This window comes from Oncorhynchus tshawytscha, linkage group LG25 (genome assembly GCF_018296145.1).
Source record: "Oncorhynchus tshawytscha isolate Ot180627B linkage group LG25, Otsh_v2.0, whole genome shotgun sequence".
Lineage (NCBI taxonomy): Eukaryota > Metazoa > Chordata > Actinopteri > Salmoniformes > Salmonidae > Oncorhynchus > Oncorhynchus tshawytscha.
The window spans coordinates 10,710,375-10,726,499 of NC_056453.1; the positions used below are offsets into that span (position 1 = coordinate 10,710,375).

General features: G+C 42.3%; 1 protein-coding gene across 2 annotated transcripts in view; it reads left to right on the forward strand.

Moving 5' to 3' along the window:
* Nucleotides 1–15,732, forward strand: part of LOC112224192 (arf-GAP with dual PH domain-containing protein 1) — a 40,460-nt gene extending 24,728 nt beyond the window's left edge. Inside the window, exons 4-10 of one of the 2 annotated variants that reach the window (XM_024387597.2) lie at nt 1,354–1,436; nt 5,521–5,633; nt 5,932–6,096; nt 9,448–9,531; nt 9,620–9,754; nt 9,926–10,154; nt 14,972–15,732. In XM_024387597.2, coding sequence (XP_024243365.1) covers nt 1,354–1,436; nt 5,521–5,633; nt 5,932–6,096; nt 9,448–9,531; nt 9,620–9,754; nt 9,926–10,154; nt 14,972–15,000 — 838 coding nt within the window. In that variant the 3' untranslated portion in view covers nt 15,001–15,732. The remainder of the gene's footprint in view (nt 1–1,353; nt 1,437–5,520; nt 5,634–5,931; nt 6,097–9,447; nt 9,532–9,619; nt 9,755–9,925; nt 10,155–14,971) is intronic. The other variant, XM_024387598.2, reaches the window with a different exon arrangement.
* Nucleotides 15,733–16,125: the final 393 nt, after the last annotated feature.

The window sequence follows — 16,125 nt, forward strand, 5'->3', positions numbered from 1 at the left end:
CATATGAAAGCTGGTGGTTACTTTTAACATGAGTCTTCAATATTCCCAGGTAAGAAGTTTTAGGTTGTAGTTATTATAGGAATTATAGGACTATTTCCCTCTAAACCATTTGTATTTCATTAACCTTTGACTATTGGATGTTCTTATAGGCACTTTAGTATTGCCAGTGTAACAGTATAGCTTCCGCTCCTCCCTGGGCTCGAACCAGCAACACATCGACAACAGCCACCATCGAAGCAGCGTTACCCATGCAGAGCAAGGGGAACAACTACTAGAAGGCTCAGAGCAAGTGATGTTTGAAACGCTATTAGCGCGCGCTAACTAGCTAGCAATTTCACTTCGGTTACACCAGCCTCATCTCGGGAGTTGATAGGCTTGAAGTCATGAACAGCGCAATGCTTGACGCACAACGAAGAACTGCTGGCAAAACGCACGAAAGTGCTGTTTGAATGAATGTTTAGTGCCTGCTTCAACATACCACCGCTCAGTCAGATACTTGTATGCTCAGTCAGATTATATGCAACGCAGGACACGCTAGATAATATCTAGTAATATCATCAACCATGTTTAGTTAACTAGTGATTAGGATTGATTGATTTTTATAAGATAAGTTTATGCTAGCTAGCAACTTACCTTGGCTTACTGCATTCGCGTAACAGGCAGTTTCCTTGTGGAGTGCAATGAGAGAGAGGCAGGTCGTTATTGCGTTGGACTAGTTAACTGTAAGGTTGCAAGATTGGGTCCCCCGAGCTGACAAGGTGAAAATCTGTCATTCTGCCCCTGAACAAGGCAGTTAACCCAACATTCCTAGGCCTTCATTGAAAATAAGAATGTGTTCTTAACTGACTTGCCTAATTAAATAAAGGTATATAAATAAATAATAAATAAAATAAATAAAATTTAAATAAATTTATAAAAATTAATTAATTAAAATAAAATAAAAAAATAAATAAAAATTGGCGCCCAAAAATACCGATTTCCGATTGTTATGAAAAATTGAAATCATCCCAGACCTGCATACAATTTGAAAACGTCTATCAGAGAGAGGAGAGGCTGCTGTTGTCATAGTGAGGTTCACTCCTCTACACACACAACCAAAAATAGATAATCTGTTATTAATCTGTTTACTCATGCTAATCAATCTCTTTGTCCTGGTGTAAAGGAGTGTGTGTGTGCGTGCAATGAAGATGAAAGGAATGGAGAATCTGTCACAGCGAGATAAGTAGAAATGTGGCCTGTGTCCCAACCTCCCAGCTTGTTAGGTCATCATTCATTCACATAGCAGCGTGGCACCTGTGCTATAGAGAAAGGTGAGAGAAGGTGAAACCCATCCATTGCTTCATTGTGCTCTAGGCTACTGCGGGAGCAGTGGATCCGAGCCAGGTACGAGAGGAACGAGTTTGAGTTCATCGAGAAACAGGAACCATACTCTGCAGGTGAGCTGGCACACACACACACACACGGTTTGCCTATGCAAAGCTATGGATGCAGAGCTATGCAAAATCAAATCAACAAATAGTCCTCTGAAAATAAACAAAATCCTTTCCCAAGCATCAAGTCAGAACTTTTTTAAAAATCCATTGCACTCAACAGTGGCCACATAAATGCTTTTTGTGAACTATGAATTTGAAGAACGGATGACGTTGAGGCGTAGAATGAAGGCAGAGTGAATACGTATTCTTCCTTGGTGGTTGTTTGTGTTCTTACTAAGCTGAGGCAGACAGTATAAGTGTCAATGTCAGTGAATGACTCATGCTCTTTTTTCATTGCATGAAAGCACTCTCGCTCTTATTGGAGCCAACTGGACTCTCATTGATTAAAGATGACCTCATCTGTTTACTATGAGATTCAACTTCCTCCTTGGGCACACACGCACACAGTAGTGATTCGCAGGTTGACTCATAACCCGCAGTTATATCCTCAGGGTGGTCAGGTTTAGGGTTATGCAATATTGTGTGGATGAAGGGCTTAGGAGGTGCAATAAAAACAGTGCAATAAAAATCCGTGAATGTAGAATTCATATCTATAGGCTACTTTGAGGTTGTTTTTTATCTGGCATTAGCTTTAGGGACTAACTGTATGCACACCAAATACATGCCGTTTTTTTGTTCCAGCAGAACATTACTAGGCTACTCTGTTAAGGTATCACGGGATCCGGCAGTCTAACTTAGGTTTTCAGCACCAGAGAACAACCAGTATTAAAATTAGGAACAAAGGTTGTATTTACATATTATTTTGATTTATTTGTTGTCCAGTGAAATTATTGCAGGTGAATATTTACAACAGCAGTCCTCCTGATACCTGTAAAGAACGGGCTTATATACCCACAATACCCCGGCGCTTCCGATTGTAGAGAAACCATACCAATGCGCACTTAAAGCGGATACATGAATAGACCATCGCTAAAGGCACTAAAAGGAAATCAAATAGACAGACCTCACCGCAATAAACATACACCATATTTGCTACAGTTATTGGTTAAGCAATACAATGGATCATTGTCAGAGTGTAGCATGAATCCCAAACAGGACTAATCAATGCAATGACAGATTGCGGGAAATACAGAGGTGTGTCGCATCGTCACATATGGTTCAATAGGCCTAAATATGCAATAAGTGAAAACATTTTGAAGAAAAAATGAATTGTTCAATAAATGTTCAAGAGAAAAAAGGGAACTGTGGGTGGTTGCAGGTGAACAAACAGCTGACATGCGCATGACTAACATACACACATGCGTACACAGCGCACAAACACACGCACACAGACAGACAGACAGACAGACAGACAGACAGACAGACAGACAGACAGACAGACAGACAGACAGACAGACAGACAGACAGACACGTTTGTTTGACTATCCTTGTGAGGACCGAACAGTTGATTCCCATTCAAAATGCTATTTTCCCTAACCTAACGCTAACGCTAACCTTAACCCCAAACCCCTAATACTAAAGCTAACCCTAACTCTTAACCCTTAATCTAACCCTAACCCTAAAATAGTATTCTTCCATGTGGGTACCGGTGAAATGTTCCCACTCCCAATTTTCCTTGTTTTACTATCCTTGTGAGGACTTCTGGTCTCAACAGGGATAGTAAAATCAAAAACACACATACTCCTTTCCTTTCATCTTAATCACACACACACACACACACACACACACACACACACACAGCTATATTTCTGTGATACATAGGGATGCATTGGGCAGGAGATTTGTATTTGTTTATGTCTATTTGCATCACATAATATTTGCATCATCTAGGGTTAACCCAGGGTTAAAATTAATAGATCCATAGGTCCTACCCTCATCCAGTCATCTGTCGCCTCGCTACCCTCTTTAAGGCCTTATATGTTCTGTTACCTTTCAGTACATGTCAAAAGTTTGGACACACCTACTCATTCAAGGTTTTTTGATTATTCAATGTGAAGACAATAAAACTATGAAATAACACATGTGGAATCATGTAGTAACCACGATTCCAACAAATTAAAATATATTTGAGGTTCTTCAAATAGCCACCCTTTGCCTTGATGACAGCTTTGCACACTCTTGGCATTCTCTCAACCAGCTTCATGAGGTAGTCACCTGGAATACATTTCAATAAACAGGTGTGCCTTGTTAAAAGTTCATTTGTGGAATTTCTTTCCTTAATGCGTTTGAGCCAATCAGTTGTATTGTGACAAGGTAGGGTGGTATACAGAAGATAGCCCTATTTAGTAAAAGACCAAGTCCATATTATGGCAAGAACAGTTCAAATAAGCAAAGAGTAATAACAGTCCATCATTGACTGACCTTCATGTCTTAAAGTAATCTGGAAAATTTCAAGAACTTTGAAGGTTTCTTCAAGTGAAGTTGTAAAAACCATCAAGTGTTATGATGAAACTGGCTCTCATGAGGACCGCCACAGGAAAGGAAGACCCAGAGACACCTCTGCTGCAGAGGATAAGTTCATTAGAGTTAACTGCACCTCAGATTGCAGCCCAAATAAATGCTTCACAGAGTTCAAGTAACAGACACATCACAACATCAATTGTGCAGAGGAGACTGCTTGAATCAGGCCTTCATGGTCGAATTGCTGCAAAGAAACCACTACTAAAGTACACCAATAATAAGAAGAGACTTGCTTGGGCCAAGAAACACGAGCAATGGACATTAGACCGGTGGAAATCTGTCCTTTGTTCTGATGAGTCCAAATTTTAGATATCTGGTTCCAACCGCTGTGTCTTTGTGAGACGCAGAGTAGGTAAACGGATGATCTCCGCATGTGTGGTTCCCACCGTGAAGCATGGAGTAGGAGGTGTGATGGTGTGGGGTGCTTTGCTGGTCACACAGTCTGTGATTTATTTAGAATTAAAGGCACACTTAACCAGCATGACCTCAACCCAATTGAAATGGTTTGGGATTAGTTGGACCCCAGAGTGAAGAAAAAGCAGCCAACAAGTACTCAACACAAGTGGGTACTCCTTCAAGACTGTTGGAAAAGCATTCCTCATGAAGCTGGTTGAGAGAATGCCAAGAGTGTGCAAAGCTGTCAAGGCAAAGGGTGGCTACTTTAAAGAATCTCAAATCTAAAATATATTTTGATTTGTTTAACACTTTTTTTGTTTACTACATGGTTTCATATGTGTTATTTAATCGTTTTGATGTCTTCACTATTATTCTACAATGTAGAAAATAGTAAAATAAAGAAAAACCCTTCAATGAGTAGGCGTGTCCAAACTTTTGACTGGTACTGTGTATCCTTTTGTAGGTGCAGGGAGGGTGGTGGTAAACTAGACTCCCAGTGCTCAATGGCTGTATTGATTCTGCATACAGAGAAAAGGGAGGAGTGGGGGTTGTTATTGATCGATGGTGGTAATGCAAGCGAATAAATCACGATTAACTGGGAAAAAGAGAGATGCCAACCTCTGTCACCAGGGGATGGAGAGAGGGAGGAGAAAACAGGGGGACAGATGAGGAAGGAGAGACATTGGGGGGATTATGGGACTTGAGGGGTGTTGGATGGGATTAGTAGTATGGCATGCATTGATACAGTATATGCGAGTGTGTATGAGATAGATAGATGGGGATACAGTGAACAGAGATTCGTGGGAGGGAGGAGAAAGGAAAATAGAAGTGAAGAGAGAAAATGGAGGGGGAGGAGGGAGAAAGAGAGAATAAGAGAGAGTTGAAGAGCGTGTGTAGTCTGTAATGGATTATACACCGTGCTCTGTACTGCCACTTAATGAAACCACTTCCTGTCTGTAAGAGGTCCAGAAATAGACTGGAAGGACTAGTGCTGTGTCATTGACATGTAAAAGAATGTACAGTACTTTACCATCAGTGAGGTTATTTTTTTTCTTCTTGCATTCTGTTCTATGACTTCCTCTCTCATGGACTCTTTCACCTAAAGCCCCTCTCTCTGTCTCTTCATCCCTCTCTTTCTGTCTCCCTTTCACTCTCCCTTCATACGCTTTGGTATTTCTTGATTACACCAGAGAGTTATTTCAGTTTGTCTGGTGGGTTTCTATCTGCCCAGGGTACAGAGAGGGGTTTCTATGGAAACGCGGGCGAGACAACGGCCAGTTCCTCAGCCGGAAATTCATCCTGTCAGAACGAGAGGGGGCGCTCAAGTATTTCAACAAGCAGGACGTAAGGCTGGAGTCAACACGTAGTCACATCTGCACATGCTCTCACACAGAAATACAAGCATGTTCCTGGTAAACGTAATCTCCAGCTAACTTATGCTACTAGCTTTCAGGTTAATCATCTCTTTCAAGTTCATCATGAATACTTGTATAGCACGCTATGTGTATGTGTCCACAAGGAAACCAAAACAAATACAACAAACTTAATCTCCTTACCTATCTTTTTGTGTTTACTGTAAACATACAGTATGTATTATTCGGTGTAACAATTTATACGTATACTGTATTTATGTACCGTACAGTTTGTGTATCTCCCCCAGGCGCGGGACCCCAAGGCAGTGATGAAGATCGAGACTCTCAATGCCACGTTCCAGCCCGCTAAGATAGGCAACCCCTACGGCCTGCAGATTACTTACCTGAGAGACAACAGCACAAGGAACATCTTTGTCTACCACAGCGATTCTAAGGTGAGGCATTATGGGTGACTGACAAAAAGGCATTGTATCCTGGTCCCAGATCTGTTTATACTGGTATAGCCAACTCCTATTGTAATATGTGTAAATGCACAGAATTCTTAGAGATATGTTGCATGATGAATCATCAATTCAATGGTACATCTAAAATGGCTGCTGTTACTCATATCAAGGAACACTGATTTACAGTGGTTGCTCCACTAAAAGTTTTGCGATTGTGCTGCGGGACTTAGAGGTAATTTGTGGTTTAGTATGGTACTCTGCATAATCACTTCATTGCTCCAGACCAGCGCAAGGGGGAGTTAGAGCACTGATTATGCTTTTGGGTCCTCCTGTGTCTCTAACTGGCAATGAACATAAACCTAAATAGTAACTGATAATTGACTGACGACTTCAGTATTACCTACTAAAACTGTTTATTATTTTATTCTTACTGTAGTACTGTATGCCACTCCCGACCGGTCACGTTGTACAGCGCCTGAGTGGCGCAACGTTCTAAGACACTGCAAGCTGGTTTACAATGGATGCTGGTTCAATACCTGTGCCAGCCTCGGCTGGGAGACCCATTTGTTGATTGTAGGTTTCTCTCCCTCTAAAAACAGAAATAAATCATTCTAAATAACAAACTGGCTTTATTTACAAATTAGTAACAATGTCTCACCCCATGTTCAAGAAAGACCTTTTTCTCTCTCATTTTACTGTAATGAACACGAGGGGAGGCAGAGAGCTGGTTTCAAGCGCAGGGCGCAGCAGGTGTTTATTGCAAAGGACCACAGGAGGAGGCAGGTAGATGGGTCCAGGGGCAGGCAGAAGGTCATACACAGGGGGTCCAAAAGGGCAACAGTACAGGCAGGGAAAAGGCTAGTCCTAGAGATCTTAGTCCTAGAGATCAGGCAATATGTAGATAACAGGAAATCTAATAGGCTAAAGTACAGGCAGGGAATAGGCAAAAGGCACCGTTAGTGAGGCAGGCAGAAACTATCATACACGGGAGGAGTAACTCACCAGAAACCCAGCTCTCTGAAAGACGTGTGTCACAAAACAAACAATACCTCACAGTGATGCGGTGCAAAGAACTGAACTAAATAGTGTGTAATAATGACATACAGGTGTGTGAACAGGTGATCACAATTCAGGTGATTGGGATCTGGAGAGTGAGCTGCGTTCAGGGGATCTAGGTATTTAAGGGTGTGAGTTGAAAGCAGACGTTACATTTACGTTATTTGAAAACAAAATCATCTCCAAAATATTGCGATTATTATTAATTGAGAATTATATAAAAGCCTGTTGGATATTCTCACAGATATATTATTAACCCTGTTATTAGCAGGACTATATATATTGGTCATATTGGTCATGGCTCCTGAGTGGCGCACAATGAGATTGCCTTGCAGTTCTCTAGCTGTATCCACTGAAAGTGTGCAAGGTTCAAGGCACGAGGGTAGGGGGCACGGGATGGGCCGCAGAGCCGCACACAGAAGGCCGACCTAGCCCATGGGGAAGGGAGGAAGAGGGGTGTGGACCCCCACCCCGCCAGACTGGCAACACTAAGGGGCATTGCACTAATAATGGCGCTGACTAGGGAAACATTCCCGCTGTTCTGTTCTTAGTGCCAGTCCGCACGTTCAAACTAAAACAATGTAACTAATAATGGCATCTTTATGCTTTCATTAATAAAATAATGATACAAATACTCTTTCAAAATGCTGATGTTTATTTAGTTATGGATCCATTACTATGGGAATAAATATCACTGAATTACAGCAATATCCTCCAATCCTCTATATTAAATTATTGGCGGAGAGTCACGTCATATTTTTCGATATACTGTAGGCTTACAGTAGGCGACATGACATAGTGTTGAGTAATGTGCTGTTAAAAGTGGTGTAGGTCGTATTTATTTAAATATTGAAGTTAGAAGCAATTGGATTTGAAGCAATAGCCTACAACTATTTTAGCACCATATCGCGCTGCTCTGAGACAAGCATGGGGACTGGTCTTGATAAATCAATGAGATTTTTATTTTCACAGAATCTCTGTTTGGGTATATGTTAGACTTATGCTCTAAGTGTAACCTTTATTTAACTAGGCAAGTCAGTTAAGAACAAATTCTTATTTACAAGGACAGGCTACTCCTTCCTCCCCGTCAGGGAATTGAACCCCAGTCTTGTAAGGTTCTGCTTTACTTTTCTTAGTCAACCTTGTGTTCTGGTTTCTTTGTGTTCTGGAACGTAGCCCTGTCTTTCATTTTTGATCATAGATTTTTTAAAATCTTTTTATTTTACAAGGCAAGTCAGTTAAGAACAAATTCTTATTTTCAATGACAGCCTAGGAACAGTTGGTTAACTGTGTTGTTCAGGGGCAGAACGACAGATTTTTACCTTGTCAGCTCGGGGATTCGAGTCCAACGCTCTAACCACTAGGCTACCTGCCGCCCCAGGTAGCCTATTTCACCTGTGTTCGTTTCTCACTTGGTCTCATCAGCTTCCTATTTAGTTCAGTTCTTTCTGTTTGTATGGTTGTGAGGTATTGTTTGTGTTTGACCATTTCCTGCCTGCCTGTGATCACGATTCCTGCTTTCTGCGAAGGCTTAATAAACATCTGCCACACTGCGTGTGAATCGACACATTTTTCAGGTCTCCCGCGTGCCCGCATTCTTTTGTACAGCTACTATTGAAGGCTATCAAATGCTCCTCTGGTGGTCAAACTAGCACCAATGGTACCATTGGCTCACACTTAGATAACGTGCCATAGAATTCTGAGGCCCCATACTAGCTGCGCCGCAGTATACTGCAACTTTTAAAGGACGAACCACTGTAGTCTGTTCAACTAAGAGTCTCTAGTAGATATGGGCTGTTCTGGATAACCGAGGGAGAGTGGAAATAAACATGTCTAGATATCTATTTCATCAGTAGACGTGTTCTTCACTGTGACAGCAGTACTCGTCCACCTACCGTGTAATCTGGTCAGTGGAGCTGGCTAGAGGAATTTGGAGGGGGTTGCAGTCACACACAGAGTTGCTGGCTGGCAGGCTGTTTTTCTCTGAGGGTTTACTGCTGTGCACACAGGTGACCATCTCTCTCAGTAGCAAGTCACCCTTGTCTGTGGGTTAGGATGAAAGGCACAGCGTGTACAGCCTCCTCAGCTGGTTAACAGACAAGATAGCAAGCTTGAACAGAACAGTAATATTAAAGCTGTTTTGTCGTGATATAATACCTTGATCACGTCTCGTAATGTTCAACACTGTAGCAGGTTTACGGTCTTCTCGTTGCAGGGATGACTCTGAATAAGGCATGTATCTGACTAGCTCTGACTAGGATGCTTTTGTGTCTTTTGTTTTGGTAGGAAATGGTGGACTGGTTCAACGCTATCAGAGCTGCCAGGTTCCATTACCTTCAGGTGGCCTTCCCTGGAGCCAGTGATGAGGAGGTGAGGCCACAACGTATATTTAGCAATGAGTATTACCACAATTTAACACAATTAAACAAACACTTTTCTCTCATGTCTTTGCCTTCAGCTGGTGCCCAAACTGACACGTAGCTTCATGAAAGAGGGCTTCATGGAGAAGACAGGCCCAAAGCACACAGAGGGCTTTAAGAAAAGGTGGTTCACCATGGACGACAGGAGACTCATGTACTTCAAAGATCCTCTGGTGAGGAGACAGAAACACCCTGCCCTAAAACAACTGATCCATTCTGAATGAACCCTACTTGTCATAACTTTCTATTCTGTGGCGTACAGCATATTTTATTCTCTGATATCTCTCTCTGATCTCTCTCACGCTCTCTTTCCCCCCCACCGCCTCTCCCCCCTCCTCTCTCAGGACGCCTATGCAAGGGGAGAGGTGTTCATCGGCAGTAAAGAGAACAGCTACACCGTGCTCCCAGGCCTTCCACCCTCAACACAGGGCTACCACTGGAACCATGGCATCACCATAGTAACGCCAGACAGGAAGTTCCTGTTTGCCTGCGAGACGGAGGCGGAGCAGAGGGACTGGATCGCTGCCTTCCAGAGGGTCATCAACAGACCCATGAGACCTCAAGAGTACGCAGGTAAGTCATGAGGCTGAATTACACCGGCGTGCTCGAGTATGCTCTACATTAAGTGTACTCTTGAGTAGGGCTGTTACATTGACATTGAGTATTACTGCCGCACCGGTGGTCACAAGTCATGATGGCAGTCAAATTCCACATGACTGTTTAGTCACGGTAATTAGGATTCTCCCAGCTCTGATGCTGCTGCTGGTTATTTGTAGCCTACCAAACTTGCTAACTGCCTGGTACTCAGCACTCTATTGTCCCTCTAATCACTCTGACATCAATGCAAATGTAATCGAAAATCTCACGATGAGTGCTCATGTTGCGCAACATTTCTGCAAGAGGTTTGATGGCCAATGTTAAAAAGAGAATCCCATTAGCATTCTATAGGCTAGGCCTACAACACTTTATTTATCAACTTTCCTAATATTACGCACATTGATTCCCTTCAACACAGGAGCATAGCCTATCTGGCTGACATGAAAATGAACCATGGAGCCTCCCGGGTGGCGCAGTGGTTAAGGGCGCTGTACTGCAGCGCCAGCTGTGCCATCAGAGACTCTGGGTTCGCGCCCAGGATCTGTTACCGGCCGCGACCGGGAGGTCCGTGGGGCGACACACAATTGGCCTAGCGTCGTCCGGGTTAGGGAGGGCTTGGCCGGTAGGGATGTCCTTGTCTCATCGCGCACCAGCGACTCCTGTGGCGGGCCGTGCTCGCTAACCAAGGTTGCCAGGTGCACGGTGTTTCCTCCGACACATTGGTTGGATGCGCGCTGTGTTAAGAAGCAGTGCAGCTTGGATGGGTTGTGTATCGGAGGATGCATGACTTTCAACCTTCGTCTCTCCCGAGCCCGTACCGGAGTTGTAGTGATGAGACAAGATAGTAGCTACTAAAACAATTGGATACCACGAAATTGGAGAGAAAAAGGGGTAAGAAAAAAAAGAAAATGAACCATGGGAAATGCGTCCTCCATTCGCTATTGTATAGATGTATTTTTGTTCGCTATTGTATAGATGTATTTTTGTTCGCTATTGTATAGATGTATTTTTGTTCGCTATTGTATAGATGTATTTCGTGTATTTTTTCCCCATGCTCCTGTTTCTGAGAGAGGTGCATGATTACGGTCCATTCTAAATCAAACCTCATTCCACACACATATTATACGTAAAGACAACATTTAAATCAAGAATAGTCTGATGGGTGACAATATTAGACTATCACTTGTGAATGATGCCCAGCTTGTGCATTAAGGCAAGAAGCGCATACCTTTTCAAATCATAGTCCCCTGCATGTATCCTAGACCATAGGTCTATATGTTTTGATAAGGATTGTATTGCAACTGAAGTGGCCAAATAACTTGTTAAAATGAAGCACATGAATCTTCTTTATAACTGGTGTAGAGCCTAACTGGTATGTATACATAAGCAGCGCGTGAGTTTCAAGTTTGGGGGAGATCATTTTCACCATAAAAATGCACCTTTATAATAAAGCATTACACGCATAATCACATTTGCCATCACTTTTGAGAACAGTGTTTTCTTCTAATTGATTGAATAATGGAACATTCGCGCTTATTGCTTTAACCTTCAGCTTCATATGCAAGTGGTTGTATTCATTTGGGATCTACTGCATCCCACAACTGTCTCAGAGTATGTTTGGAATATTTATTTATTGCACAGAAGCACAAGTTGACCAATAAGAATAGGTCAACTTTTGTACAATGGGGGATAGTAGATTGAAATAAGCAATTGCTTTTGCTGTTCGTCAGGCCTACTCATCTTGTTGGCTGATGAAATGTAGGATAAATGTGGACAGTTCTAACATCTTCAATATGCGCCTCGGAATTCAATAAGAGGGAAGCGCGCAGATGCGTCCCAGATGTGTCTGACTCCATTCACTTGAAGCCTACTACTTAGCTGAAATGCCTGTGAAAAGGACACGATCACGGGCTTTAGCTACAGTTGTCTGGAAGTTTATATACACTTAGGTTGGAGTCATTTCAACCACTCCACAAATTTCTTGTTAACAAACTATAGTTTGGGCAAGTCGGTTAGGACATAATAGTAGAAATAATAATAATAATAATAGTACTTTTTCCAACAATTGTTTACATACAGATTATTTCACCTATAATTCACTGTATCACAATTCCAGTGGGTCAGAAGTTTACATACACTAAGTTGACTGTGCCTTTAAATAGCTTGGAAAATTCCATAAAATGATGTCATGGCTTTAGAAGCTTCTGATAGGCTAATTTACATATTTTGAGTCAATTGGAGGTGTACCTGTGGATGTATTTCAAGGCCTACCTTCAAACTTTGTTCCTCTTTGCTTGACATCATGGGAAAATCAAAAGAAATCAGCCAAGACCTCAGACAAAAATTATAGACGTCCACAAGTCTGGTTCATCCTTGGGAGCAATTTCCAAACGCCTGAAGGTACCATGTTCATCTGTACAAACAATAGTACGCAAGTATAAACACCAGCTGTCATACCGCCCAGGAAGGATACGCGTTCTGTCTCCTAGAGATGAACGTACTTTGGTGCGAAAAGTGCAAATCAATCCCATAACAATAGCAAAGGACCTTGTGAAGATGCAGAAGGAAACCGGTACAAAAGTATTTATATCCACAGTAAAATGAGTCCTATATTGACATAGCCTGAAAGACCGCTCAGCAAGGAACGCTCAGCAAACTACGGTTTGCAACTGCACATGGGGACAAAGATCATACTTTTTGGAGAAATGTCCTCTGGTCTGATGAAACAAAAATAGAACTGTTTGGCCATAATGAGCATTGTTATGTTTGAAGGAAAAATGGGGAGGCTTGCAAACCAAAGAACACCATCCCAACCGTGAAGTACGGGGGTGGCAGCATCATGTTGTGGGGGTGCTTTGCTGCAGGAGGGACTGGTGCACTTCACAAAATACAAAATAGGCATCATGAGGCAGGAAAATGATGTGGATATATTGAAGCAACATCTCAAGACATAAGTCAGGAAGTTAAAGCTTGGTCGCAAATTGGTCTTCCAAATGGACAATAACCCCAAGCATACTTCCAAAGTTGTGGCAAAATGGCTTAAGGAGAACAAGTCAAGGTATTGGAGCGGCCATCACAAAGCCCTGACCTCAATCCCATCGAAAATTTGTGGACAGAACTGAAAAAGCGTGTGCGAGCAAGGAGGCCTACAAACCTGACTCAGTTACACCAGCTCTCTCAGGAGGAATGGGCCAAAATTCACCCAATTTATTGTGGAAGGCTACCTGAAACGTTTGACCCAAGTTAAACAATTTACAGGCAATGCTACCAAATACTAATTAAGTGTATGTAATCTTCTGACCCTCTGGGAAAGTGATGTAAGAAATAAAAGCTGAAATCAATCATTCTCTCTACTATTATTCTGACATTTCACATTTTTTAAATAAACTGGTGATCCTGTCTGACCTGACAGGGATTTTTTTTTTTTTTACCCCTTTTTCTCCCCAATTTCATGGTATCTAATTGTTTAGTAGCTACTATTGTCTCATCGCTACAACTCCCGTACGGGCTCAGGAGAGACGAAGGTTGAAAGTCATGCGTCCTCCGATACACAACCCAACCACTGCTTTTTAACACAGCGCCATCCAACCCGGAAGCCAGCCGCACCAATGTGTCGGAGGAAACACCGTGCACCTGGCAACCTTGGTTAGCACGCACTGTGCCCGGCCCGCCACAGGAGTCGCTGGTGCGCGGTGAGACAAGGATGTCCCTACCGGGAAGGAGATGAGACAAGGATTTCCAGTCTCTGGTGGTGCAGCTGGCGCAGCAGTACATCGCCCTTAACCACTGCGCAACCTGGGAGACCAAGACAGGGAATTTTTACTGGGATTAAATGTCAGGAATTGTGAAAAACTGAGTTGAAATGTATTTGGCTAAGGTGTATGTACACTTCTGACTTCGACTGGACATCTGAGAGAGCCAGGTGAGTGAGAGGTGCTTCGGAGCACGCAGCTGGGAGAAGGGAATTATAATTAGCTTATTATATTCAGCCCAAGGGGACAATGGCTACAGATTTTTTAGGGGGCATTACCGCCACACAAGGGGGATGCCACCTGGAAATTCGAGGCCCGGTGAGAATATTATCAATTGCTCGTGAAATTGTGAATGAGAGACTGATGAAATGAGTGAAGCTTGTGGCTTTTTTCAAATCATCACTAGAGTCCCATCATGCAGCCTTAGAATGTATTAAAAATCTTAACATATAGGCCAACGTTTGTATCACAACTAAAGTTGCATAAATAACTAAAGTTGCATAAAAAGCATATAGGACTGGTTTCTTTGTGAACCGCTCAATACAGAATAGCCACATGTACGCACTTCCATTGAAATCGTTTAGAGAAAATATTCTTTCTATTTTATGTTGAATTGTATTCTTCATACTATAAAATAATTTTAAAAATTATGCCACAGTTATTTTCATGACAATCACCGGCTGCCACAGCCTTACTCTTGAGGAGTATGCATGTATGCAGATATTGCATCTTTGCAATAATATTTGCAGGCTATGTACAACCCCCAATTGAACTAGTCAAGGTCTCACAAGCAGTTGCTTGGCTGAAGCCAATGTTTTATGGCAGGGCTAAAACAAAAACCTGCACACCGGGTAACTCCCTAGCACCAGCATTGGTATTAATCACTATAATTATAGATTGATGGTATGTTTTTAGAGGCAGTCCAAAGCAGGGTAATGAGTGATTGCCTGTTTATGTACTGTACTGTGCCTATATGCCTTTCTGTGATTGTATCTCTATGTTGTGGTAACACTTACTGGTTTTCTGCTCTTCACTGTGCAGTGGAGGCCCATTTCAAACACAAGCCCTGAGACTGGAACTAGAGCTGTCACTCTACTGGTCAGCTCAAGTCCCACCAAGAACAGAACAGACAGGATTTCTCTGCAGAGACCCCAGAATAACACAAGTCTCTACTGTACCTGGAGCGAAGGAACGAGATGATAGAGATGGAAGAAATATATCAGAGAGGAGAGAGAAAAACAATAATAGGTCTTACATCTCAACCTCTTCTGAACCTGATGCCTAAACTGGGGGTTAGAGGTCAGGGGTCAGGGGATTTGAGAGTAGAGAAAATAACACTGAAATATCAATTCCCCTGCTGCCGCTCTCCACATAGACTCTTCCACACTGCACCCCCGCTCTTAGTGTTGTGAGTGGTTCCTCCCTTGTTGTATACTAATGAGTCATGTTCACTCTGTTTGTTGAGAGCAGTACTGTAAATGTAATTTATTGATTGGACAGTTTTGATGACAGTGGATTTATGCAATTTCTCTGATTGTTCTAAACGTATGCTTTTAGGCAGGGTTATACACATCTCGTGGCTGTTTATTTTGAAATATAAATGTGAATGTAAATATTTTGTTACTTCATGCAACAGGGTTGTAATTGATTTAATATGAACTGATTCAATCAAATTGTGTTTATCATTGAAAGACACTAGATGGCACTCTAGGCCATTGTAATACATCACCCATGATGTGCATTGTCATTCTATTGGTCTGCCGCTGTAATAAACTCGACAGGGATCCAAGCTGAGAACAATCCCGCTGACCGTGTCTCCTTTACTTCAGATTGTTATTATCAAATAAGTAATGCATTTGGTTTTCATCAACCACTGGGCTCCCTCTCTCTCTCAAGGTTATCTTTACTCTCTCTCTCAAGGTTATCTTTACTCTCTCTCTCTCAAGGTTATCTTTACTCTCTCTCTCTCTCTCTCAAGGTTATCTTTACTCTCTCTCTCTCTCTCTCTCTCTCTCTCTCTCTCTCTCTCTCTCGCGCGCATGGGGTCCCAAAATGGTTCCGCACAAATTGACGCTAGAAAATGAAGGGAACTCCACTTTATACCCTGTGTTCATATTCACTCAATTTAAGGTCCAGCAGGGCTGTCCCAATGCATAATTACATCAAAGTGCATTTTAATAGTGTAAAAGGCCCTT